Consider the following 27,572-nt stretch of genomic DNA (forward strand, 5'->3'; position numbering starts at 1 on the left):
AGCGAGACATCGACTCGACGGATTAACAACAACAACAAAACCACATCAGCGAAGCAGCAGCGCCATCAAGGAGGATAGCAGCAGCAGTGACAGCGACACAGCGGCCCGGGGTGGTGTCACAACGACGCTTGAGAGAAGAGTTGGGAGCAGCGATTTTATCAGAGCGAGGAGGAGAGAGCGAGAAGAGGAGGAGGAGGAAGACGACGAGAGAGCGAGGAGAGATTGCAAGGTGGGTGCGGGACACCCTCGTCGTGGCGGGACCTTCAAACCGAGACATCGCAGGGACACGGAAGTGGGGGGGAGTGGGACAGTGTTGTGGGGGTGGATAGGAGACGGAGGCACACGAAGGGACGGACAACGGGGCAGAGAGACGGGTCCGGGAACAGAAGGAGAGAGGGAGGCCAGGGACAGAGAGAAAACAGAGGGACACGGGGACACAGACACACACAGAGACACGGGGACACAGACACGGGGACACAGACACACACAGACACACACAGGGACACAGAGACACGGGGACACAGACACACACAGGGACACAGGGACACAGAGACACGGGGACACAGACACACACAGAGACACGGGGACACAGACACACACAGGGACACGGGGAGACAGACACACGCAGACACACAGGGACACAGAGACACGGGGACACAGACACACACAGAGACACGGGGACACAGACACACACAGAGACACGGGGACACAGACACACACAGGGACACGGGGAGACAGACAAAGATAAAGATCCCCCGTATAGCCTTAACAGACTGTAGGGGCAAGTGCTGTTAGCGAGCACCTATGAAGGGAGACAGACACACACAGACACACACACAGGGACACAGAGACACGGGGACACAGACACACACAGAGACACGGGGACACAGACACACACAGAGACACGGGGACACAGACACACACAGAGACACGGGGACACAGACACACACAGGGACACAGAGACACGGGGACACAGACACACACAGAGACACGGGGACACAGACACACACAGAGACACACAGAGACACGGGGACACAGACACACACAAGGACACGGGGAGACAGACACACACAGGGACACGGGGACACAGACACACACAGGGACACGGGGAGACAGACACACACAGGGACACGGGGACACAGACACACAGGGACACGGGGACACAGACACACAGGGACACGGGGACACAGACACGGGGAGACAGACACATACAGGGACACGGGGACAGAAGGACACGGGGATACAGAAACACAAACACCAGGAACAGAGAGACACCAGGGACAGACGGACATGAGACACAGACACACACAAACACCAGGAACAGAGGGACACGGGGGCCAAGACAGTGAGACACGGAGACAGAGAGACGGTGAACAGCGACACAGGATCAGGTGAACACGGAGACGGAGAGACACACCCAGACACACACACAGACAGACACACACACAGACACGCTGATGGTTGAGCGCAGTGACTGTGTGTTTGCGTGCATACCATTGCCCCGAGCGTCTGCTGTGAATGAATGGGGCGGTCAGCAAACCAGTCGCCAGTTTTCTGTAGTTTTGATTTCTTGTGACTTTGGCCAGAGGGCCCATCTGAGCGTGCATGGCCATGAAACCTCCTCATTCGCTCCTCAGCCTCGCACAGCGCCCGTGGCGTTGTCGTAACAAGAGGAATAACCATCATCGCTTGCAAGGAGAATTTCTTCGGTAGATTCGTCGATGCGCCACCATGCATGTAATGCAGTAAATACACAGGGCCTGCAGGGCGAAACGGAACTAAGGGGGGTAAAGTCCAGTTTAAAGAGTTTCCAGAACAAGATTCAAATGTAGCTCACGACTCCAATTGTATTATTAGCACAGGCAAAGCGATGTTTCCTGAGCTTGTGAGCTGCAGAGTGCTGGCAAAAGCCCGACCAGCCGAGGAACAGAGCCTTGACCTCGGGAGTCATTCGAGGAAGGCGGTCCGGAGATCCGAGGGACCTCCACGTTGGTGGATAAAGAAAGATCAGTTCCTGTAAACATTGCCGGGCTAGCTTCACACCGACTAGGAGACTTTCTCGACCAATATCATCCATGATAAAGGGGTTTTTTGGGGGGGTTAGATCGCGTAAATATATCCACTTCGTTCCTACCAGTATAAATGTGTCATTTTCACCCGCCACCACCCGACACAGCCAATTAGTAAGGGTTGTCACGTAAATAGAACATGACAATTCGTTACTAGTACAGCACACCGGTGTAGTGGAGAGCCAAGCCATAACATTTACAATCTGATTACGACGTTTTGCCAGTCAGCAGAAAACAGGAGGGTTTTTCCACAAATCTGACTGTTGCCTGATGAAGCTAGTTGTAATTACTGCCGAAACGTCGTACTCAGATTGTAAATGTTGTGGCTTGGCTCTCCAACACATCGGCGTGCTGTACTAGTAACGAATTGTCATGTTTTATTTACGTGACAACCCTTACTAGTCGGCTGTGTCGGATGGTGGCGGGTGAAAATGACACATATTTACGTGATCTAACAAAAAAAAACTGCGTTATGGATTTTCGGGCTAACCCACTTGCTGCTCTATTCAAGCGTTCATGGTTTGTCTAAACTCTAAAGAGTGCGTGCGTGTGTCTGTGTGGGTTAAGCCGCGTGGACATTTAACGTGTGTTTGTGGTGACCCCCCCTGTGTTTTTTCAGAATGTACACGTCCTATACACATAGCAACAGGAACTAGTAACACTGTACAAGTGTTATAAAAGGCGACGTTTTGGACAATGGCTCTTCTTAATTTCTGTATCTCTCTGTGTGCTGCGCTTCAAACCCGGCGACCCGAGTTCGATTCCCACTCACAGCTGCCAACATCAGTGACAATTATCTGAGCCGGTTTTGGGCCTCCCCTAGGTCGATTCGGCCTCAAATGAGTACTTGGTGCGGAGAAAAAGGCGGCCCGGGCATGGTGCTGACCACCCACCCCCTCGTTTGCCGTGCCAGCCTTCATAGGTGCCCGCTACCAGCACTTGCCTCAACAGTCTATTAAGGCTACACGGGGGAATCTTTGTTTTTTGTTTTGGTTAAACCCAAAGTCACCGCGTGGGAAATGAACGTGTGTTTGTGATGACCCCCTGAGTTGGTCGTGATGAACACTTGCTGTACAAATAGCAACAAACTGGTAACGCGACAAGGACACAAAAGGCGACGTTTTTGGTAAATTCCCCTCCTTGTGTCTCCGTGTCCTACTCTGTGTTAGAAGGACCATGGGCACGAAACGTCGTCACTTATTAGATACATAAAATGTCTTGGCCTTTTTATCCCAGTGCTATTGAGGAACGTGTTGGGATAATGTCAACTTCGAAAACCGCAGGTTTTCGCCGAATGCCTACCGAGTTGGCCAGGCATGACCAGCACATCTGGAATGTGCCCAGTTCCCGGAAGCTCAGCAGGTCTGAGCCTGGATAGTTCTTGGATGGCGACCACCTCGCATCCAGCAGTCTCCCAATGCACCCAGGACAAGCAGCGTGTACGTCCACAAACACAAATAGTCAGCGGATCATTTGGGCAAGCGGGGTTATCGGTATTGTGGCGAGCCCCAGGCTCGGTTGTCTTTGTCTCCCCCAGTGATGATTTTTTTTTAGAGACACGACTTGGTACTTATTAAGTCTCAGCTGACACTAGGGAAGGGCTAAGATCGGCGAGGACATTTACTAATAATTAGACATTACCGCACACACCGATATAAAACAAGACACTAACACACACGCAGGTTATACATTAACACACATAAAAGTAGACATCTACACGCAATGATATATTTACACAGAGTTAGACCGGAAGGACTGATGCACACATAAACAATCACACACGTACAAAACAAATCGCAGATATCCAGTACACAACCGGACACATGCAGATTACAAAAGCACAGGGACTGACTCACACGGATATGGATACGCGCACACACATGCACTCACAGATTCCATAAACACCCACACACTGCAAAACAGATCACGCCCAGGTTAGAAAAAGGTCTCTGGGTGAGTGTGTGGGAGGGAGTTTCCACCGGGACTCGTCCTGTAGACCAGACGGTTGTAATGATGCCTCAAAGTGCACCTAGAATAGCACAAGTGCCATGGTGAACGGCGATTGTTGTTGGGAGGGAGTTTGTAGGGAGCGGTGGTGCAGTGGTCAGCGCACTGCGCTACGAACCTGGTGACCCAAGTTCGATTCCCGCTCATGGCCAAGAACAGTGGCGAATATCTGAACCCGGTCCTGGGCCTCGCCTAGGTCGGCTCAGCCTCAAATTAGGACCTGGTTCAATATATAAAATTGCCACTAGGTAGACAAAGGCGGTCGGGCGTGGTGCTTGTCACCCACCTCCTCGTGTGCCGTACCACCCTTCATAGGTGCTCGCAAACAGCACTTGCCCAGACTGTCCTCTCAAGGCTATACGGGAGTTTTGGGGGCTTCTTGGTGATCTCTCAATTCACAGCAAGGCTCACGTCGGTGTCTTGCAGTGCCCCCAGTCCCAGAGCGAGAGAGGGAGAGATCGTAGTGGGCAAGGCAGATTCTAGGAACTGTTAAGAGTCGCTGTTGTTGTTGTGGCTATCAGTCAGCAACTCCCTTCCTGACTGACCCCAGTTGCCCCTGTAATGGCCACAGAAATCTGTGATGCCGTTTCGCTGCCTCCGTTTCTTGCCCCATCTCTGCATCTCTTTGATCGTCTCTCGGTCTCCGCTCCAGAGGGAATTTTGTCCAGAAATAAATAAACGCACGAAGCTTTTTTTAAGTGCGCAGTTTTTTCGTGAGATTCAGAGGCGCAGGAAACCACCCAGGAGTTGGAAGGCAGCCAGAATCTGTTGGCGAAAATAATTGACCAAGCTCTGTGGCCCTCATCTGAGATATTTGGCCAACTCCGATAACGAGTGTTGATATCTGTGGGAGGAAACTGGAGTTCAAACCCATGCGTTCCTGGGGGGGGGGGGCAACACAGATTAATCCACTTGCTGTCCTCCTTTTCCTGACAAGCCAGGGCATTGCGACCTCGACGGCCACGGGAAGGAGGTTTTGCAACATTTGTGTGATCCACAAAAAGACAGAAAAGCCGGAGGGGGTAGGTGCAGCGGGCAAAATAAAACTATAAGAGAAAGATGTGAGATTCAGTGAATCGGGAATGCCGGTTGAAGAAAAAAGAGACCCAATGTGGAAATTAATTCGACACCCAATCATTGCCAATAAGCTGATGAGATAGATGAAGAATGGGCGTTATTAAAGCTGGAAAGTGTCTGAGTGTCAAGACTTTCTCAGAAGGGTGCTGCGACATTGCGTTGTTTGGCCATGAAATTCATCGATGAGAGTTTGGCTTCACGTGGCAGGAAACTGGAATAAGCCGGAAAATACCCACCACGTGTACAAAGTGAACATTGAATGTTGCATACAGATGGATTCAGTAGTCCACTGCCACACAGCCATTTGCTGGCCACCTCACAGCCCTGTTGTGAATGTAATTGTCTCAGTGTCAGCACCAATACGATTCGACCATCAACTTACGGCGCACCCAATCGATTCGCTGAAGAACCCAGACATGCATTTATAAAATTTGCTGCTGTTCCAAAAAAGCCGTACGAAGGGAGTCGATGCCCCAGCACCGGCGGCCTCAGCGCCGGTGCCGCCAGCACTGGCGGCCCCGGCATCAGTGTCCCAGCGTCGGCGTCTCGGGGATGTCTGCAGAGGCTGCGAGAACCGACATCGTGGCCGTGATGTTGCTGGATATTTGGGGCTGGGATAAATATAACCGGGTTAACCGTGCCGCCTCCGCATCACCCGCCTCCCCTCCCCGCAGCGCGCACTGGATGCAGACGCGCGCCTGGACGAGGCGCGCCGGGTGTGGCCGGCCCGACCGGATTCCAGCCACCCCCGGGATACAAGCACGGGCTCTCGCAGGTCGGTGGGTAGGTGTGTTGCAGCGTGGCTATGAATAGGTGGGTGCGCGGATCACGGTGTGAATGTGTGCTGTGGTAGGTAAGTGCGTGTGTGTGAGCAGGTAGGGCTGTTGGTCCGAGTGCGATAGGTGTGTGGTAAGGCATGCGGTCTAAGTGTGAGTGAGTGTGTGTGGTAGGTGTGCGGTAGTGTCGACATATTTGGGGAGCGGTGGCACAGTGTTTAGAGCGCTGCGCTACGAACACGGCGATCTGAGTTTGCAACATCGGTGACGAATATCTGAACTGGTCCTGGGCCTCCACTAGGTTGACTCAGCCTAAAATGAGTAGCTGGTGTTGTGTGTAAACGATTGGCACTGGGGAGACAAAGGTGACTGGGCGTGGTACTAGCTACCCACTCCCTCGAGTGCCGTGCTCGCTAACAGCACTTGCCCCCACAGTGTGTGAAAGGCTATACAGGAGATCTGTGTCTTGTGTCAGTGTGTGCGTGTGAGCACTTAGTGGTGCCGTGCTGTGTGTGACGTGTGAGTGGTGTTGATTGTGGCGCCGAGTGTTGTCAGGGCCGTGCGCGTCTCCGGGTGCGTGATGCTTTATAGATTTGGGCCAGTTGCCATCTCCTCACTGTATTTATATCAACACAGAATCTGTACTCGTTCGCCCGTTCACCTTCGACCCCCCAACTGATCCTCATCCCCCGGGCCACAGGAGCCGCCTGAGCACCATGCGCCGCCGACTCCGGGAGAAAATGGGCTTCCGCTCGGGGCAGTCGGCGCCCCAGGGGGTTCTGTTCGACTCCCCGTACGCGTCCGACAACGAGCTGGGCTCTGGCGAGGACGGACCCCCTCCCCAGCCTCCTCCGTCCCCCCCGCTACGCCTCGCAAAGTCGGCTGACTCCGCTGCCGTGGCTGGCGCCGCCGGCGGCGCTGCCGCCGGCGCCGCCGCCTTGGCCGGCGCCCTTCCCGCGCAGCTCTCCAGGGTGTCGCGCAGCACGCCCGACCTCCTGCACATGGAGCAGGACGAAGAGCCGGGGCGAACGGTACGGCGCGCCAATCTATAGAGTAGCGGCGGGGACGGACGGTGGTGGCGACGGTGACGGTGATTCGCGTTCGATAGGGCCGCCCTCATCACCCTCCGGGATGTCACAGAGCGCTTCGCCTCACCTCGTCGCATCCCATCTCAAACGCATTTCAGAGGCCACCCCCCCCCCCCACAGTGCGGCATAAGATAACTGGGCACCTGGTCTGCCAGCAGGGATCCGTCTGCCAGAAGGGGGCGATGATTGCTTCTGCGTAGTATAGCCAAGGGGATCCCCAGTGGCAGCTGTCCGTGTGCGGCACAAGGTGGCTCGGCACCTGGCCTGCAAGCTGGCGTTCGTCTGCCAGGAGGGTGTGCGATGATTGATGCTGCGTGTGATCCCGATGGAGTGATTTGTAACGGTGATCAATACCGAGAGGCGAAGCTACATCATTTCTCCCCCTCTATAAAACATGCACTCGGTGTATTTGTTCTACAATCGTTGAAAAGCCTTGACGACGTTAGCTTGCAACGATGGAGCTATAAATTTGTGGCACTGTAAACTAAAAAAAATCACTTGCCGAGCACATGCGATTGTTCACACGAGTCCACTGAATAATTTTGCTAAACATGCCAATATATACGCCGGTTCCGGATGCCTTCTCGAGCGCTTTCTTGTCTGTTGGTTTCCCCTGCGTCTCTGTGCGAAAGTCTGCTGCATTACAAATTCTAATTGTGCGTTTTTATAGGCGATTTGCGTGAATGACGATGTTACAGTATATGTAAATTTAAACAGTATTATTATTCTTACATACGACTGTCAGGATGTAATAGCCAGGTGTGGCAGGGTTTAATGTGGTGGAGTGGTGGTGCAATGCTTAGCTCAGTGTCTGGATAGTGATAACTGAACCGGTCCTGGCCTTTCCCAAGGTCGACTCAGCCTTAAATGCGTACCTAGTGTGGTGTGTAAACATCAGCGCCGGGGAGCGAGACGAAGCTGGCCGGACACAACTCTCGCGACAGTGGCCAATTCACGAGCCATTCCAGCCTTCATAAAGCGCTCGCTAACAGCACTCGCCCCAGTGAGCCTTAAGGCTATAAGGGGAGACCTTTATCTCTTTGAGGGTTTAACGCACGCGCGGCTACGTGTGGTTGCTGATGGTGCAGGAGACACTCGGCACTTCACAGGGCGAGCAGCTGGACAACGACAAGCTGTCCGAAGTCAAAGGTCACCTCGAGATTGCTCTTCTGGAGAAATACTACCTGCGTGAGTCTCGGCACCGCCCACGCGATGCACGCGGGCGCGTGGGTGCGGCGTGGGTGCGGCGTGGGGCGGTTGCGTGGCATGTGCCACGCGTTCGCTGGTGCGTGACGACGACTACGACTCGGATCGACGCGCCAGCGGACGTGCGCGTGGACTCGTGAGCTGCTGCCGCTCAGTCGTGTGCGCTCACGAGACCGGGGAGTGGTGGGGCAGCGGTTGGCGTGCTGCGCTACGAACCTGGCGAGCCGAGTTTCCGATTCTCGTTCACGGCCATCGTCGGTGACGAATATTGGAACAAGTCCTAAGCCTCCCCTAGGTCGACTCGGCTTTATATGAGCACCTGGTGCGGTGTGTAACCATCACCACTGCGTACGTGCAAGCATGCGTACGTGCATGCATGCGTACGTGCGTTTGATGCAGTTGATTAATTGCGGCATTGTAAATGTACACGGCTAGTTTGCCGAAAACCGGCACGATTGTTCCGCACGGATCCACTTAATAATTTGTGTAAGAGAAGCAAGAAGAATTTGTGGCAACGTTCAACACTCATTAATTCTCACTTTCGTTCAGTGCGGTTGGCTACGTACGGTGCGAAAGAAGTTAATCACACATACATAGAAATGGAGTCGGCAAAACATCTCAAACATATCCGGCCGCAGAGCTCGGGCGACGGTTGGCAGCGCCCGCTCGTGTCTCCCGCGCAGAGGAGGAGCTGCAGCGTCTGCGTGGCGACTCGGGGCTGGAGGCGAAGCTGGAGAAGGAGAAGGAGCGGCGCCGCGAGGCCGAGCGCGAACTCCAGAGGCTGCGCGACGAGAACGCGGCCGCCACCCCCAACACCGCCACTACCGCCACCACCGCCACGGTGGGGTGAGAGACCTCACTCACACCAGGCACCCCTACACGGGGGTCGGGGGGGTGAGAGACCCCACTCACACCAGGGACCCCTACACGGGGGTAGGGGGGGTGAGAGACCCCACTCACACCAGGGACCCCTACACGGGGGTAGGGGGGGTGAGAGACCCCACTCACACCAGGCACCCCTACACGGGGGTCGGGGGGGTGAGAGACCCCACTCGCACCAGGGACTCTTCCAGAGACGCCTGCTGGGGACCCCTGTACGAAAGCCCATCAGGGCATACCACGTGTGTCTCTGTGTGTTTCCGTCTAGCTCTGTGTGACTGCGTGTGTTTCCGTGTGTCTCCGTCTAGCTATGTGTGACTGCGTGTGTCTCCGTGTGACTCCGTGTGTTTCCGCCTAGCTCTGTGTGACTGCGTGTGTCTCCGTGTGACTCCGCGTGTCTCCGCGTGTCTCCGCGTGTCTCCGTTTGACTCCGTGTGTCTCCATGTGTCTCTGTGTCCATGCTTCAGGGCTTCAGACGCAGGCAGCGCAATACCGGCGCCTCCAAAGGCAGAGGACTCCAGAGACTCAGGTGAAGCCTCAGTCGCTGCTCACCACCTCACTGCTGCTCGGTACTAGACCGACTGCTTCTCGCCACGTCACCACTCCTCACCGCCTCGCCGCTATGCACCACCAGACCGCTGCTCACCACCTCCCCGCTGCTCTCCACGCCACTCCGCACCACACTGCTCAACAGCCACACCATGCCTCACCACGCCACCCCTCCCAACACTGCTCAAAACCACGCCACTCCTGGCCACCCCGCTGTGTTGCGGTCCTCCGTGGCTTCCTGCGGTGTGGCTTGGTCTGCAAGGTTTCATTTTCCCACGGTGTGGTTGAGGTAAATGTGGCCTGGTGTTCCGGCTGCCTCCCTCTCTGCCCCCTCCCCCCACCCCGTGCGTACGAGCAGCAAATTCGGCGTCTCCACCGCGGGGGTTCCTGGGCCCGGCTCGGCTGCGCTGGCGCCGTGCGCTGACGGCCCTCTCGTCGGAGCTGGGCGCCAACCCGGATCCCCCGGCCCCGGAGCCCGTCGAGCCACTCAGCGGACGCAGGTCACCCGTGTTCTCCAACCCCCCCCTGCTTCCTCGTACTTGCCAGGCCTGTGGTACCTGCTTGGCTTCGGACGTCTTGACGAGAATCGGGTGCATTCGCCGAGCAGTTCGGGAACACGGCGCGGTGAAGTGAGGCACCGACAAATCCGTCGTCGTAGTCACCCGCCACAGGGTGCTGCGTTAGTCAAGACGCGCTCGAGTGATGTCACCGCACACTCGGTCACGATAGAGGTGCGGCCCTGCAATTGCCTGGCTCACGCCGCTGCTGGTGGAAGGCGCCTAAACCAGAGGGAGCTCGAGAAGGCCCTCGAGAGGGTATTTGCGGCCTACCCTTTCACAATGGCCAGATGTATCTTGGTAGAGATACCCCACCACGTGTGTATGTTCTTTCGCATCGTACGTAGCCAACTGTGCTAATCGCAGGTGCTGGACATGCCAAGTAACTCAACGTTCTGAACACATTTATACTGCTGAGTGAACAGGGGTGGGAATGGCGGGGGCGAGGGGTAGAGGCGGGGTGGGGAATTTCAGAAACTTGCTCCATTGTTTCTACTCCCGCTTGGGGATATCCGAAGAGGCGACCTCTGCGTTGCAAGTCCATTGTGCTCACCGGGCCACCGCTGTGGCAGCGGCAGCAGCAGCGGCAGCAGCAGCATCATCCCGCTGCCACTGACTGACATAAAAGTCTTTTGGCATCGTATTTTGCGTTAAATATAACCTCTGGACGCACAGCTCCGGGCGTGCAGCTACAAGATGGGCGCAGTTAATTTTATTGGTAGGGGACAGTGTCTTCCTTCTTGTGTGTGGGGTCGGGTGGGGGGGGGATCTGATCAGTGCAGGCGTGCTGAGGATGCGCACTGTGACAGCCATGTCACGATGATGATAGCGTGACGAGGCGGCCGCGTGGCTCGGCGGTGCCGTGTCACATCGGGTCACCAGCCCTGCTGACATCATGCCACCGAAGCCTCGGCAGTCACCAGTCATTGAAGCAGGTTTATTTTTTTTATTCCAGTGTAGTGAGTGAAACGATTGTCTCAGCTGTGTGACCAATACGATAATAGTTATTGTCTAAGTCTTGTCATCATCATCGGCAGCCATATGTATGTACGTTGAACTTCTTCGCACCATACGTAGCCAACCGTGCTAAAAGCTGTGGTCAATCCACTGCTGGATGAAGGCCTCCCCAAGCCACCGCTGCCACCTCTCACCAACCTGCCACGTCATATTACACCCAGCACCTGGAGCTGTCATCGATGAGTGTATTAATTATTTGATTGAACAAGGGTTGACTTTCTATGACCAATGAAGAGCAACTGTTAGTCACTTCCTGTATTGGACACATGTTTTATGATGCAATTATTTAATTGGGTTTTCAAGTGCAGTGAATTGGTTGTCCCAGCCTCGTCGTCAATAAATGCAAATTATGTTATTATTTATTTAAAAAAAATGTATTATAAAAATGTAATTAAAATATTATCACAGTCCATTATTACAAAATAAAAGTTACCATTCAAATAATGATTGAAAATTAACTGGTTGGTCCCTGCCATGTCACCAGAAATAGCACATTAATAATCACTGAACAGAGTGGAACGACGTGGACGTCCGGAATGGATACCACATTCGAGACCCAAACATTGCATCTCCTGGCTTTCACATTCTTCTTCCTCGATGACACCAGTGGTGTGACCATCAACCGCAGCAGAAAATCAACCGCAGGCCTTATGCGCACATCACTTCCATGAATGGGAAAATTAAATACAAGCCACAGCAATGTGATTGGGGCCATTCAACCCAATTTGTGGCCCGCATAGTAAGCTCACTGTGGTCTGCCCCACTTCAACAGAGGAGGAACAGCAAACCCACACTCTCTCTCTCTCTCCTGAAGGCCTCTCCTCGTGCCCAGTAAAGCTTTCCATTGGCATTCAGTGCCTGAACATGTTGCTGCCATCGTGCGCAGAAATAGAATATTCACTTTAAGTTTGCTTTTCATTTTAACCAGCAGCGGCATTCCCAGCTCTGGAGGACCAAACCCTTAAGTTTCATTGCCGTGCAACGAGCATCGCCATAGGAGGGCATGTGGGAAGATGTGGCCCCTCGAGCGGGTGAAGGGGGCTCAGAAGTAGTTCTATGAAGCATTTTTCCAGAGGCTGTTCTCTAACACGGGGTGCTTAATGAATGAGCTCTGAATGAAACACACCGTCAGCATCACAGCGTGCAAATGGAATGTTGGGACAATGTGATGATAGGGTGATGTAGTTGCAGAGTGCGCCCTCTGACCAAATCACCCGTGACGCGCCACAGTCCTTTTGGACTTCAGAAGCTAAGCAAGGTTGAGCCTGGATAGTGCTTGGCGGGGCGACCACCATGGAGAAAACTGGTGCAGTCGGCATTGTGAGCAGCAGAGGGGCAGAGCGGGCAAAATGGAATGTTCTGCTGTACTCCATCGACTTTCACGTACCTGCACTGACCAGCGCGGTGACGTATGGCCTAGCGGTGTAGATAGGCCCTCGTCCTGTAGTGGATTGACAAACGTGTACAGGTGTGGTTGAGGTGTGGCATTGCTCGATGGTGACTCCGTTGTGTTTGACGCCCACAGGCTCACTGAAAACATGCGGAGAGTGCGTAAGTAGCTTTGCCTCTCGGCACAAGACGCATACACCAAAGACAAAGACCCCCCGTGTAACCTGACATAGACTATTAGGGCAAATGCTGTTAGCGAGCACTTCGGAAGGCCAGCACAGCACACGAGGGGGCGGGTGGCCAGCACCACACCCGGCTGTATTTGTCTCCCCAGTGGCGATGTTTACACACCGCTCGAGGTATTCATTTGAGGTTGAGTCGACCTCGGGGAAGTCGAGCACCGATTAAGATAATCGTCAATGCTGTTGGCCGTGAGCGGGAATTCGGGTCACCGGGTTCATAGCGCAGCGCGCTAACCACTACACTACCGCTCCCCCCCAGCGCTACTCGAGCGCACACACACACACACACGCATCTTCACTGATTTATGTTTCACAGACGCTGGTGTTTGCCTAGATGAGCGCGGCTCACTCGTTGTACCCGTGCGTGTGCTTGTGTGTGCCAGGCCGAGGTTTTAAGCCGGTGTCTCTCTTCATGCGCAACCTCAAGGCACTCTCCGTGTGGCAGTCCATTTACACGTCCGCCATCGCGTTTGTTGTGTGTACACGCACGCACAGATGTGCAAGCACACTCACACGCACACAGACAAAGATCCCCCGTATTGCCTTTAACAGACTGTTTGAGCAAGTGCTGTTTGCGAGCACAAGGCCGTCACGACACACGAGGGCGTGGGTGGCCAGCACCACGCCTGACTGACTGCCTTTGTCTCCCCAGTGCTCAAGTTTTATACTTGGCACCAAGTACTCAATTTAGTCTTAATTTTGGAGCTTTCGTGACTGCAGGAATTATTCTTTGGTTCTTTGAGTTGACCTAGGAGAGACTAGGCCGGGTTCAGATATTTGTCACAGATGTTGGCCGTGAGCAGGATTCAAACTCGGGTTATCAGGTTCACTAACCGCTACATGACCACTTCCTGCACACAAAGAGAAAGATCCCCCATATAGCCTTACCATACTGTTGGGGCAAGTGCTGTTAGCGAGAACCTATGCAGACCGGCACAGTACACGAGGGGGTGGGTGGCCAGCACCACGCCCTTTGTATCCCTAGTGGCGATTACTTTTACACACTGCACCAGGTACTCATTTGAAGCTGAGAAAGTCTAGGGCAGGGGTCAGCAACCTACGGCTCCGGAGCCGCATGCGGCTCTTTACGGGCTGCTTCTTGACGATATGTACGTATGCATTGCGGCTCTTGAAATACTGAATTTTGTACTGAATTGGAAAGAAATGGCTCTTCTTGTTATTTTGGTTGCCGACCCCTGGTCTAGGGGATGTCCAGGACTGATAAAATAAAATCAGTACTGGTGTTGGCCGTGAGTAGGAATCCAACTCGGGTTGCCGGGTTTGAAGCGCAGAGCGCTAACCGTTTCTGCACACATACACGCACTCGCACACATAAGCAGAAACACACACATGCATTAACGTGCACTCATGCACACATGCACAACAACAACAGCTGCCATTCGCCACCAAGCGCTGCTGATGCCACTACAGCGCTTGTACCAGGCTATGTGCACTTTGAGGCCACTTGAAGTGTTAAAGGCTCGCTGATAGGTGGTCACGCTACAGGCCCATGTGCCATGGGTTGACTGACTGAGATGACTGGCAGATGCACCACCTGTGTTCCCCACAATTACACCTCGTCGCGTTTTAGCCGCCCTCCGTTGTCGCTTGAGGAAGACTGCCTCCAACTGCCCAGAAGCAGCAGCATCCTTCACGAGCCTCCTACACAAACACGGGCGTGCACCCCCCCACACACATGTATTTGCACAAATACATATCCCCCATATAGCCTCGATAGTCTGCTGGGGCATGCAATGCTATAATAAGCACCCATTGAGGTCGGCACGGCGCACAAGTGTGGATAGAACCACACCAACGACGCCACCCAGGGCAGATGTTTACTCACACGGTGACCGATAGTCATTTTAGGCCCAGGACTCATTGTGATGTCACTCGGCACTGATGCTCGCCATGTGGCTGGGAATCAAACTCGGGTGGCCAGGTTTGTGGTTTGTCGCCCACTGTGCTAACCACTGTCTCACCAGTCGGGCTGGCGAGGGGCTGGTGGTTATGTGGGAGCTCTTTATCTTCCTTGGCCCATAAATACACACCCGGACACGAGCACACACACACACGCACGTACACACACGGCAAACTCGGTTCACATGCCTATATTTAGGTTATTACTGCCATCTGATATCGTTTCCCATGATAAGTAAAGTGCAGTGTTCCTAGGTAACCACTTCGACATTCTCGGTCTAAACCCAAGGGTTGTTGTCAGCTGTAACTTCCCACTTTTCTGCAAAATTTTCCTCATTTCTCCCATTCCTTCCTCTTCCCCCAGCTGCTCTGTCCAGTAGCGACCTCCGACCTCTTGCGATGCCGTCTTACTGCCGCCGTCTCTTCCGCTGTCTCCTCCCACTGCTTCTCTTCCCTTCTCTCGGTCTCCACTCCTCGGTAGATTTCGTGTCCCGTCAGCTGTTCTCTTGATGCATGCTGCCCATGTCCGCTCGATCTCTTTCGCTTTTACCGGTGACCCCTGTTCCTTCCCTCGTTTCTCCGTTCTTTCGCCTTTCTCTCTGACTTCTTCATGACATTCGTGCTCTGAATAAAAGCAAAAGCAATATCGGAAAAATGAGAACAACAACACCCTAACTACAGGTGAACAGTTATCCCTGTCAGTGTCTGGAGTTTGGTGTGCATGCCATGTGGCTTGTGTGGTCCGTGTGTGTGTGCGGTATGTGCTAGGTAATATGTGCGTGCCATATGATGTGTGTGTGTGGTATATATGTAGTGGGGAGCGGTGGTGTAGCGGTTAGCGCGCTGTGCTACGAACCTGGTGACCAGAGTTTAGTTCCCGCTCACGGCCAACACCAGTAACGATTATCTGAATCCGTCCTGGGCCTCCCCTAGCTCAACTCAGCCTCAAATGAGTACCTGGGGCAGTGTGTAAACATCGCCACTGGGGAGACAAAGACGGCCGGGCGTGGTGCTGGCCACCCACCCGCTCGTGTGCTGTGTTGGCCTTCACAGGTGCTCGCTAACAGCACTTGCACCAACAGCCTATTAAGGCTATACAGGGGGATCTTTGTTTTTTTGTATATGTAGTATGTAAAAACTAAATCATGAATGTGTTTTCTTACGTGTGGTATGTGCCGTGCAATACATATGGGTGTGTGGTGCGTGCCATGTGGTGATCACGTGGTGTGTGTATGCCATCTGCAGGTATACATGTATGCTATGCTGTGTGGTGTGGTACGTGCCATGTGGTGATCACGTGGTGTGTGTGTGTGACGTCTGCAGGTATACATGTATGCTGTGTGGTGATCACGTGGTGTGTGTGTGACGTCTGCAGGTATACATGTATGCTGTGTGGTGTGTGTGGTACGTGCCATGTGGTGATCACGTGGTGTGTGTGTGTGTGTGACGTCTGCAGGTATACATGTATGCTGTGTGGTGATCACGTGGTGTGTGTGTGACGTCTGCAGGTATACATGTATGCTGTGTGGTGTGTGTGGTACGTGCCATGTGGTGATCACGTGGTATGTGTGTGTGTGACGTCTGCAGGTATACATGTATGCTGTGTGGTGTGTGTGGTACGTGCCATGTGGTGATCACGTGGTGTGTGTGTGTGTGTGTGACGTCTGCAGGTATACATGTATGCTGTGTGGCAAGGCTGGGCTGTGCCAATGTTCCTGCTCTTCGCCATTATTCGACTCTCACTCAACTACCTCATAGCCAAGTGAGTTGGGGCAAGGACTGTCAGTGAGCACCTCGCGATGCTGGTGTGGCACAACAGCGGGTGGTGTGGTCACGGTTCCCGCCCGGTCGCGTTTCCCCTCTTGGCGGTAATGGTTTTACACTCCCCACCAGGTACTCGTTAAAGGCTGAGGCTATAGACGATGAACTATTTTTATTTTACCAGGTCATGCCCACTGAGCTATATAGCTCTTTTTCAGAAACGACCTGGCCACAAATGATTGCTCAACGAAGTGGCTTATCATCACGTGGACATTTATAGCAGCCAAATACCCTTAAACGCGTGTTTCTAAATGTGGAGGAAAAAAACCGGAGGACCTGGAGAAAAATCTATGCCACCACGGGGAGAGAGACATGCAAACTCCAAATATGCAGGCGTCGGGGTCGGGATCGAACCCATGACCTTCTGTATCACCAGGCGAGGGAGTTAACATCTCGCCACCGTGGCACCATCTTGCCACCATGACGAGCCAACCTAGGGCAGGCCCAGAATCGCGTCAGATTTCACTCACCACCGATGTGAGCTGTGGCCATGAATTGAGCTGTGATTGCTGGCGTTCGTACCGTAGTGCGATAACCACGACGCTACTGATGCCAAAAAACCCACGTCTACCCTTAACAGCATGTTGGGGCAAGAGCTGTTAGCGAGCACCTATGCAGGCCGCAAGGGTCACAAGCGATTTGGGTGGCCAGCACTATGCCTCGCTGCATTGTGTTAGATACACTATACCAGGTAGCCATTTAAGGCTGAGTTGACCTTGGGGCGGTCCAGGGCCCGGTCAGTAGCGCAGGGCACTAACCACTCCACTACCGCTTCCCCACACGTGCATTTCCATATTCACGAACGTGCTTCCATGCATTCGCATGTGTCCTGTTCGTTAATTTGTCTTTAGACTTGTTAATTATTTTTTTCTCTATGTGTGCGTGTGTTGTGTGTATGTGTTTGTGTGCGTGTATTCGTGTACGTTTGTGTGCGTGTGCATGTGTTTGTTGTATGTTCGCGTGCGTGTGTGCGCGTGTTCTTGTGTGTGCTGGTGTGCATGTGCGTGCGTGCGTGTGTCTGCATGTCTGTGCGTGTGTGTGAGCAGGGGCTGGAAAATCCATTGGAGCATCGTCCCCACTCTGGTGACACCTGAAGTGAGCCCCAGCAGCTTCTCACAGAGATGATGGGGAGATGGGGACACTGAGACAGACACACGCACTGTTGGCAAGTGGTACCTGAATAAGTCCTGGGTCACCCGTAGGTCGACTCAGCCTTCAATGAGTACCCGGTGCAATGTATAAACATCAGCATTGGGGAGACAAAGGCCACATCACGCCCTCACGTCTACATACAGATTCTAATATAGATGTGCCGTGCCGGGCTTAATAGGTGCTCGCTAACAGCACTTGCCCCAACAATCTGTTAAAGGTTTACACGGGGGATATTATTGTCTGTTGCGCTCATGTGTTTCAGCCCGAGGTGCCGCGGGACGATCTCTCGGTCACGGAGAAGTTCCAGCTGGTCCTGGACGTCGCTCAGAGAGCGCAGGTAAGACCTCCGGCGTCGGACCGAACGTCGCCACGGCAACATCGGCACCCCGCGCCGCCCACGACCTAACGGTCCCACACCTTACAGCTGGCCGATCCGATTAGTTCAGAAATTCACTACAGCAGTCATTCGATTAATAGTGCCATCGGTTAACGGTTTTTGCGGTTAACGTTTAATGCCCCCCATAGGATCCCCATGGTTTCGACTGACATTATTTTGATTAACGGTAATGTGATTACATTATGCACGTGGGTACCAATTTCGGCCAATCCGAGCGCCCGTAAGTGGGGATGAGCCATGCCCTCAGCCAATCAGCGATGCCCATTTATGAGCGTTTAGACCTCGACTGGACTTGCTTACATTATTAGGTTTTCTGTTTTGGCAGTGGAAACGGCTCTCTTGCAGACTCGGTGATTTGTGCTTATTTAAAAATTGAATTCCTCTATTCAATTAACAGTTATTTCGGTTTGCAGTAGTTTTTGTGGAACGGATGAAAATCGTTAACCGAGGGACTTCTGTACTCTGTTCAGAAGAAGCTCCCCAGCATCATCGTCATCGACATCACGATCCATGGGCAGATAGCCCATAGTAGGTGTCCATCACATTTCGTAATTTGTTGCCGCTATCCTCTGTCTTGCACCAATACGCTTACGCAGTGATACATCGTTCTGGTACCAACCTCTTATGTCGTCGTCGTCGAGCTGTAAGTGCCCAGCACGCGGGGCGAAACGTCGGACGTCGCACCGAACAACACGCGGTCCGACCCGACAACGCGTGGGAGAGATGGCAGCACAATAGCGGCAGTCAATCGCTCGGCTAAACAACCGATAGCACGAAATCTTTTAAAATAATAACTGACCGACTCTGCGCCTACGCGTGCCCCCGGACAGGAGGTGACGGCTGGACGGTGGGGCGAGGGGGGAGGGCTTTGTTGGCATCATCGGCATCGTGACCAACCTCGTCACGCTGGGCATGGCTTGTAGTAGGGGGTTTCCCTCTTTCGGGAGACAGCTTGTGTCCACGGCAGGGGTGAAAATGGACAGGAGTGACCTTGAACACCTTGGTGGCAGTGAAGATTTGGACCCAGAAGGAACCAGGGACAAATGTGTATCGGCGAGTAATCTAGGGGTGTATATAGTTATACAACTTTCAAGTATCCATCCGTCACGCTCTGGATCTCACGAAAGCTACGTGGGAGGAAAATATATGTAATACAATTGTGTAAAGGGTCTAGAAATATACTTAACAAATAGGTAACATTGCTTTGTTATTTTCAATGAATGCGCTGACACAGGCAAAACTATTTAAATTTACAAGTCAATGCTCATGTCCACCTCCCCCACCCCTTGCGTCCAGATCTAGCGAAGGGTTGGGGGGGCATTGATGAGCGCCCTCAGTAATTTATTCCCATTTCCAGCCCTGGCCGGCATCCACCTTCTATGAAGTGGCCTGATTAATGGACCACACAAGCAGTCATTCAGTTTTTCGTCGATTGATCATCATCATAACAGACCCAGCTCTCAGTGACGCTTCAACCACCGCAATCGAGCACGACGCTGTCTGTGCGTGTGCAGAACCTCTTCGGCAAAGTGGCTGACATTCTAGAGAAGATTAAAAAGTAAGTGGCTCTTCCCTACCTTCTGCCCCTGCCCCCCATGAACTCGTGACCTCACCTCCCCACCTCGCGTCGTCTCACTCTAGCGCTGCTCTCCATTGTAAGTTCGGATCAAGTTGAGTTGATTCACGTTCACGAATTAGATGCATGACGTCGCCGTGACAAGGCCCATATGTACGCGTATATGTTGAAATTATTTCGCAACCGTACGTAGTAATAATAATAGCCTCTAATTTATGAAGCGCCTTTCATATTGAAGCGCTGTACGTGAAAATAAAACTACACTCACAAAGATACAATCTAAGCGAGATAGAAAGCTGATAACAATATCAGTGACGACTCTCGAATTTACAATAAAATGAACTATGATGAAAGCAAAGAAGAATAATAATAATAATCATTGCAGAGTAGTAAAATAAGATAACAGAATTGGTTTTGAAATATTAAGTTACAGGGATGTCCTGCAGTACAAATAGGTGACTTTTAAGACTGTGATCTAAAAAGTGACATACAGACTCGGAATCCCTGATGGGTTCCACAACTGCGGGGAGCCTGGCCGCAGAAGGCTCCATGTCTCATGTAGATCATCATCACAGTCTTGTCTTTGGAATGATGAGTAAATCAGCTGACCTGAGCGTAGCCAACCGTGCTGATCGGTGGTGTGGCCTCGTGTCGTCGGATCCTCGGCGCCTGCTCGGCAGGGTTGGGCCTGTACAGCGGTGGGATGGGCCACCGCCGCTTACTGTGGTCCGGTCGCTGGAGGTTGTTGCGGGGGGGGGGGGGGGCTACGTTATGGGCAGCAGAGGGCGGCGCAGAAACACCCATTGCTGTACTCCACTTGTATGGTCCCACGTTCATTTCCCCCCCGCCTTCACCAGCCCCCACTGACCAGTCTGGTGAAGTATAGTCATATAACCCCCCCTCCCTCTCGCCGTGATCCAGACTCAGAATCTTTATTTATCCTGGAGCACGGGGAGGCCCTCCATCCAGCAGTGGATTGACAAATGGGCTGTTATTAGCAAGAGCACTCTGTCAAAGCGATAGAGGCCTGGTTATTCATGTTATTTACCAATAATTCTCAACAGCAACAACAGTAACAACACATAGTGAGTTTGTGTGAATATGAACGGCGCATCCGGACTTCATATCCCAATGTGCACAAACCGCGAGCACCTGTTTCACGCTCTCAAGCTTGTCCTCTGTGTGTCTCTCGCTGCGTTACCTCTGACCGTCGTGTCCATGATTTTGTGACCGGTGTCCATCACCCCGTGGCACTGTCTGTTCCATTAGTCTGCTCATGTGGGCCGACCTCGAGGCCACCCGGCAACTCTACCGGGTCTTGTGGATCGCGTTCGTGGCCTCCAGCATCCTACCCGCACCCCTTCTCTGGACCCTATTCGGTAATTCACGCCGCAACGTACGCACACGGATGGGTAGGGGCCCCCCCGTTTCAACCCTGTTGGGGCAAGTGTGATGAGCGCGAACCCCACACGTTACACCGAGCGATGGCACAGTGCTGAGCTGACTGTGCTGTGTGTGCCCCCATTTTCACATGTGTTGTGCCCACGTGTTCCCGTGTGTCGTGTCCACGTGTTTCTATCCGTCGTGCCAGCGTGCATCGTACCTGCTTGTCCCCCCCCTTTCATTTCCATGCCTGCACCCGTACGTGGCAGGGCTTGGCCTGGGCGTGCGCGCATTCCTCGTGGCGCCCGTGTTCCACCGCTTCCCCAGCATCCGGCTCAAGTACGACACGGCGCGGCGCCTGTGGCAGCAGCTCCCCACGGACGCCCAGCGCAACGAGCGCCCCGCTCTCAGCACGCACAGGGTGCGCACGCACGTACACATGCATGCACGCACACACGCGCACGCACAAACTGACGCCCCCACAGTTGCGATTAATTCAGTGGCAGATCCAAGGGGGAGAAAACATATTGCATGTCTTTTTTAATAATTATTAATATTGGGGGCCCTAATTGAGAAGATTGACATTTTGCCCCCCCCCCCCTCGAGAAGTTTCTGGATCTGCCTCTGGATCACGGTTGTGTGGGTCGCTGTAGTGTAGTGGTTGGGCGCACTGCGCTTTGAACCTGGCAGCCGGAGTTCTATTCCCGCTTACAGTCAATATTCGTGAAAATTTTATAAACCAGGCCTGGACAACCCTTAGGTCGACTCTATGTATGGTGCGCATGTATAATTTCCAAAAATATTGGATGGTTCTTCTTGGTTCTTTCGGTAAAGTCACGTAGAAGAAAACCAGGTCCGTCGAGGCGACAGAGTCTGACTCTGTCGCCTCGACGGACCTGGTTGTCACCTGAGGACGGCTGCTTGCGTTGTGGCCGAAACGTCGTGAGAATTATTTTATTGTGTTTTATTTTTATTATTTTATTACTTCCCTTCTACGTGACTTTACCGAAAGAACCAAGAAGATGAATCCCTGCAGTCACGAAAGCTTAAAATCAAAATTATTGGATGGTTGTTGTAAGATTTCTATGTGGTGTGAATATATGGATGTGCAATGTTGTTATTTTATATATCACAGTTGCTGAGGACAGGCCCAAATGACGCAAAGAAACAGCAATATTGAGGGTATAACAGATAAGAGTTAATACGGTTTTGGAATTGAGCATGGTTATGAGAACTTGGGAAGAGAGAGACACGATGGTAGGACTGTACGGTTTCCATGTGGAGCGGGTGCATAGTTTGTACGTATGTGCCGTACGTAGTCAACCGTGATAATCGCAGGTGCGGGTGCATCGCACAAACCCAATCACTATCTTCGCTCGGCCGACTCCTTGGCATCTTCCGCACCCAACATCCGCTCCGGTCGACTATTGCTGGTCGCTTGGGTCAGTCGCCGTGCCCTCCAACCCTCCGGAACTCACTCCCCACTCATCGTCGGCTCTCTTCCAACTCCTCCTCACTAACCCACCTTCAAGCCTCGACTTAAAACTCATCTCGCAATCAGAATATTCATTCATATTGGAGGAATCCAAAGAGCTATGAAGCTCTTTTTTTAGATATCCAGTAGGGGCACGGGGTCAGAACGTTACAACAACAACAATACGAAACATGATAAGAGTGCAAAGTGTAGGACAGGTAAACAAATGTCCAATAGGCATTGATTTGACCGACCGTGCGATCCACCCTCCCTAGTTCTCGCTTTCCCCCTGCTCGGAGTCCAACATGTACTCTTCCAACTACGCGGCGCTTTCCAAACGTCGGGTTACATGATTTAGCGGCTTACAGATTAAAGTTGTCATTGTGGTTGTTGTCATTCTATAAGGTGGTGGGGGGGGGGAGGTGGGGGTGGGGCGTACGTTTTCGTAATCGGCGCACGTTGGCGAGAGCTGTCCCCCCCCGCCCGCTCATCGTCGCCCTTTGTCCCTCACTCGCAGGGTGGTGGCGGTCACCTGGGCCGCAGCAGCAGCGCCCAGGGCCTACTGGGTTCAGGCAGCGCCGAGGAGGCGTCGGACCCCCGCCGTCGCTCGTTCCACGCCGTCTTCAGCCTCCCCGATTCGGAGCGCCCGCTGCCCGGTACGCGACTTCGGCGTGCGCCGGGGGGAACTCGGCACGGTGGGAGTCGTGCCGGTCTCTTGGATTCCGGGCGGTAGATTGACGCAGGGGGTTGTGGATCAAATAAAGCGCGGCTTGGGTTCGGGGAGTGACAGGAGCGCGCGAGCGGTTTTTTCGCGACGTGCACCGCTGGGCAGGAAGTGCGGTTTCCTCGGGCACCAGCAGTTAAGGCGCGTGGAGATGGTCACGGTGTCTGCGTCTCCTCTCTCTTCCTCCTCCTTGCCCCCCCCCCCGTCCCACCACCACTGCCCAGTGTGTGAGGGCGGGTGGAGGTGCTGCCTGATCCAGCGAGACCGCAGGATCTCCTCCGACTACATCCGCAGTGGCTTCCTCTACGTCACGCCGAAGTAAGCCAGCGCCTGCGCCCCCCTACGCCCCCCTACGCCCCCCTACGCCCCCCTACACCCACCTACACCCACCTACACACCCCTACACCCACCTTCGTCCACCTTCGCCCACCTTGAACCACCTATATGAGATGAACTCTCAGTTACAGTTGTCTTCGAGTCCTGCTAAAACTACGTGGCTCTCCATCTATTTCGGATGAACCAAACGCATAGCTTTCATTTCTATTAATTGGAGTTCTCATAAACGAGTGTGATACTGGACGAGTCGCCGTGTATCCATTGCTTACGGTGTACCGTGTGCCAAGATCTGAGCTCAGTGTTGCGTGTGTCATCTTCTGCAGCTACCTATGCTTTGAAAACACCAGGTCGGTATCTTCCAAAAAGAACAAAGTTATCAGCCTCAAGTCCATCACCGAAGTACAGAAGGTACGGTGCCGTGGTGTCACGGTCAACGCGCTGCACTATGAACCCGGCGACCCGAGTGCGATTCTCGCTCACGGCCAACATCGATAACGAATTTCCGAACTGGTCCTGGTCCTCCCATAGGTCGACTCAGCCTCAAATGATTACCTGGTGCGGTGTGTAAACATCGCAACTGGGGAGGCAAAGGCGGCCGGGCGCGGTGCTAGCCACCCACGCCCTCGTGTGCCGTGTTGCTCTTCATAGGAGATCACTAACAGCACTTGCCCCAACAGTCTATTAAGACTATACGGGGCATCTTTCTCTTTTGGTGGGGTGGTGGTGCAGTGGGAAGAACGCTACGGTTAAAACCCAACCACCAGAATTAAATTCCCAGCCATGGCTAACATTAGTAGCATCTGAACTTGCGTTGTGCCCCAGCAAACATCATCACTGTGGATACAAAGGCTGCCGCACATGTTGCTGGTCACATCACCTTCTTGTGCACTGTTATTGTGCATATCAGCACTTGCCCCAACAGTCTGTGTTGGCTACACAGAGAGATCTTTGTCTTTGTGTGATCCAGTACAAGGTGCTGTCTATGCTGCCTGGGGCTGGCATGGGCATCTCCATCAAGACCCCGGACACGGTGAAGGTAAGAAGGGGAGTAATATTTTATTGCCACTGGAAGTTCGGCAAAGCACAAAAACAACACAGTAATGAACACGAAACAAAATCGTATATCAACAGGAAAGTGATATGGCATTAACCGCCAGGTCATGAAAATTACTTTTTTATAATTTCACGTTGTAAAAAAGTCACATCGTCTCGTGAAAAGATTAATATCACGGCGAGATGTTAACTACCTTTCCAGGTATACAGGAGGTCGTGGATTTTTCGATTTAAAGCTTTCGTGACTGCAGGGATTCATCTTCTTGGTTCTTTCGGTAAAGTCACGTAGAAGGGAAGTAATAAAATAATAAAAATAAAACATAATAAAACAATTCTCACGACGTTTCGGCCACAACGCAAGCAGCCGTCCTCAGGCGAAGAATGAGAACATTATCAAGCTAGGAGCTTATATAGGTGTAGCGAGGAGGAGCGCCTTAACAAAAGAATGTGCATATGAAGAGGAATTTAGCATACCAATGGGCAATGCATAGGAGGTGGGCGGAGGGGTTTCAAAGTCCCATTATGCCCATGCATTATGCAGGATCAACAGCACCACGGGGGGGCGCAAGGAACAGCGTTAATAAAGGAAAGGAATGTTAGTGATATGTAGCTGCATTTGCCAAACAACCACGTAGAAAACCAAAGTGAAAACTACATAAAAAACTAAAATATAAACTGATACTTACTATACTCTACAATAAGCTGAGTTACTAACAACAAATAATAAATTACAATTCTACGTCGTAAGAAGTATATAATATACTTCCATCTAAACTTTATTCTCTTAGCATATACAGTACTATATACTGCCATAGATAAACCCAACATTAAATTATATACTGTATTGCTGTAAACCACCCTATACTTTATACATTTTAATATAACACTATGTATTATTCAACTCACCCTAATGTGTATCGAAATGGTTTATTACGTCCTTCCAATGATTGCTAAGCCTGAATCCATCTTCTCGGTTAAAATTGTCTCTGTGTTTGTATATGTGGATCGCCTCATGAACGAATCTCTCATGATAGCCAGATGGCTTGCAGAGAACCTCCGTCTTGGAGAAGTCAATGTCATGTGAGCCCACTGAGTTGTAACAGTGGTCTGCCACGGCTGAGGTGTTTGTCCTACCTCAGCCGTGGCAGACCACTGTTACAACTCAGTGGGCTCACATGACATTGACTTCTCCAAGACGGAGGTTCTCTGCAAGCCATCTGGCTATCATGAGAGATTCGTTCATGAGGCGATCCACATATACAAACACAGAGACAATTTTAACCGAGAAGATGGATTCAGGCTTAGCAATCATTGGAAGGACGTAATAAACCATTTCGATACACATTAGGGTGAGTTGAATAATACATAGTGTTATATTAAAATGTATAAAGTATAGGGTGGTTTACAGCAATACAGTATATAATTTAATGTTGGGTTTATCTATGGCAGTATATAGTACTGTATATGCTAAGAGAATAAAGTTTAGATGGAAGTATATTATATACTTCTTACGACGTAGAATTGTAATTTATTATTTGTTGTTAGTAACTCAGCTTATTGTAGAGTATAGTAAGTATCAGTTTATATTTTAGTTTTTTATGTAGTTTTCACTTTGGTTTTCTACGTGGTTGTTTGGCAAATGCAGCTACATATCACTAACATTCCTTTCCTTTATTAACGCTGTTCCTTGCGCCCCCCCGTGGTGCTGTTGATCCTGCATAATGCATGGGCATAATGGGACTTTGAAACCCCTCCGCCCACCTCCTATGCATTGCCCATTGGTATGCTAAATTCCTCTTCATATGCACATTCTTTTGTTAAGGCGCTCCTCCTCGCTACACCTATATAAGCTCCTAGCTTGATAATGTTCTCATTCTTCGCCTGAGGACGGCTGCTTGCGTTGTGGCCGAAACGTCGTGAGAATTGTTTTATTATGTTTTATTTTTATTATTTTATTACTTCCCTTCTACGTGACTTTACCGAAAGAACCAAGAAGATGAAGAGGAGGTCGTGGGTTCGATGCCGACCCTGACAACACCTATATATTTGTAGTTTGCTTGTCTCTCTCTCCCCGTGGTAACGTGTATTTTTCTCCGGGTCCTCTGGATTTCCACTCCATATTTAGAATTGGCCTTCCCCCGCACCTCTGATTAGCACGGTTGGCTACGTATGGGTGCGAAAAAAAGTTATACATACGTACGTACGACCCTAGTTTACACGCTGTGTGTGTCGTGATCGCCCCGTGCGCGCGCAGCCCCTGATCTTTGGAGCCATGGTGCACCGCGACGACGCCTACGACGCCATCATGGAGCAGTACTCGCGGATTGGCTCGCCCCCGCCTCCACCCCCGCTGCCCCCCCCACGCGGACCCTCCGCCGCCGGCATTAAATTCGACGGGTCGGCATCGCCGCACACCTTGCCAAAGACTGCTTGTAAAAAGTGACCGTGCATGAGGATGGTGTTTTAAAATACACGTACGATTGTACTCCTTTGTGTGTCGGTGTCATCTGTATACCCCCCATATCGTTTCCGATTTCAATCGCCAGTTTTTTCCCGATTGTGCTTTCGGAGTTGTGTTGTGAGGCAAAGAATCCATTGGGAAATCTCGCATAGAAACCCGGTTACAGCGAACAACACGAACAGAAAAATCCAAAAACATTGTACATGTTCAAGTTGCAAATGGCAAGGCCCATGCATCGATTAGAGAATGGACCATGGAAGAGGATATCACAGAACTGCCTCGAAGAGCCCTTCAAGTGTCCTCGAGTCCACACCAAACTAAACTATAAACTATTATTATTTTACCAGGTAAGGCCCATTGAGCTACATAGTTATTTTTCAGAAGCGACCTGGCCACAAATTGTAGCCCAATGAAGTGGC

The 27,572-nt window shown here is 52.1% G+C and overlaps 1 protein-coding gene across 1 annotated transcript; it reads left to right on the plus strand.

Moving 5' to 3' along the window:
- The first annotated feature begins 195 nt into the window (after window positions 1-195).
- GRAMD4 (GRAM domain containing 4) lies at window positions 196-27,177 on the plus strand. The gene is made up of 20 exons (XM_078872505.1): window positions 196-229; window positions 5,828-5,928; window positions 6,630-6,960; window positions 8,106-8,205; window positions 8,907-9,069; window positions 9,570-9,631; window positions 10,010-10,151; window positions 12,751-12,776; window positions 13,240-13,331; window positions 16,447-16,538; window positions 17,644-17,692; window positions 18,012-18,086; window positions 19,661-19,704; window positions 20,992-21,101; window positions 21,375-21,526; window positions 23,097-23,235; window positions 23,528-23,621; window positions 23,963-24,047; window positions 24,607-24,675; window positions 26,947-27,177. The coding sequence occupies exons 3-20, from the start codon at window positions 6,646-6,648 to the stop codon at window positions 27,133-27,135; spliced, it is 1,998 nt and encodes a 665-aa protein (XP_078728631.1). The 5' UTR covers window positions 196-229; window positions 5,828-5,928; window positions 6,630-6,645; the 3' UTR covers window positions 27,136-27,177.
- Window positions 27,178-27,572: the final 395 nt, after the last annotated feature.

Source organism: Lampetra fluviatilis, chromosome 34 (assembly GCF_964198595.1).
Source record: "Lampetra fluviatilis chromosome 34, kcLamFluv1.1, whole genome shotgun sequence".
In the NCBI taxonomy this organism is placed as follows: Eukaryota; Metazoa; Chordata; class Hyperoartia; order Petromyzontiformes; family Petromyzontidae; genus Lampetra; species Lampetra fluviatilis.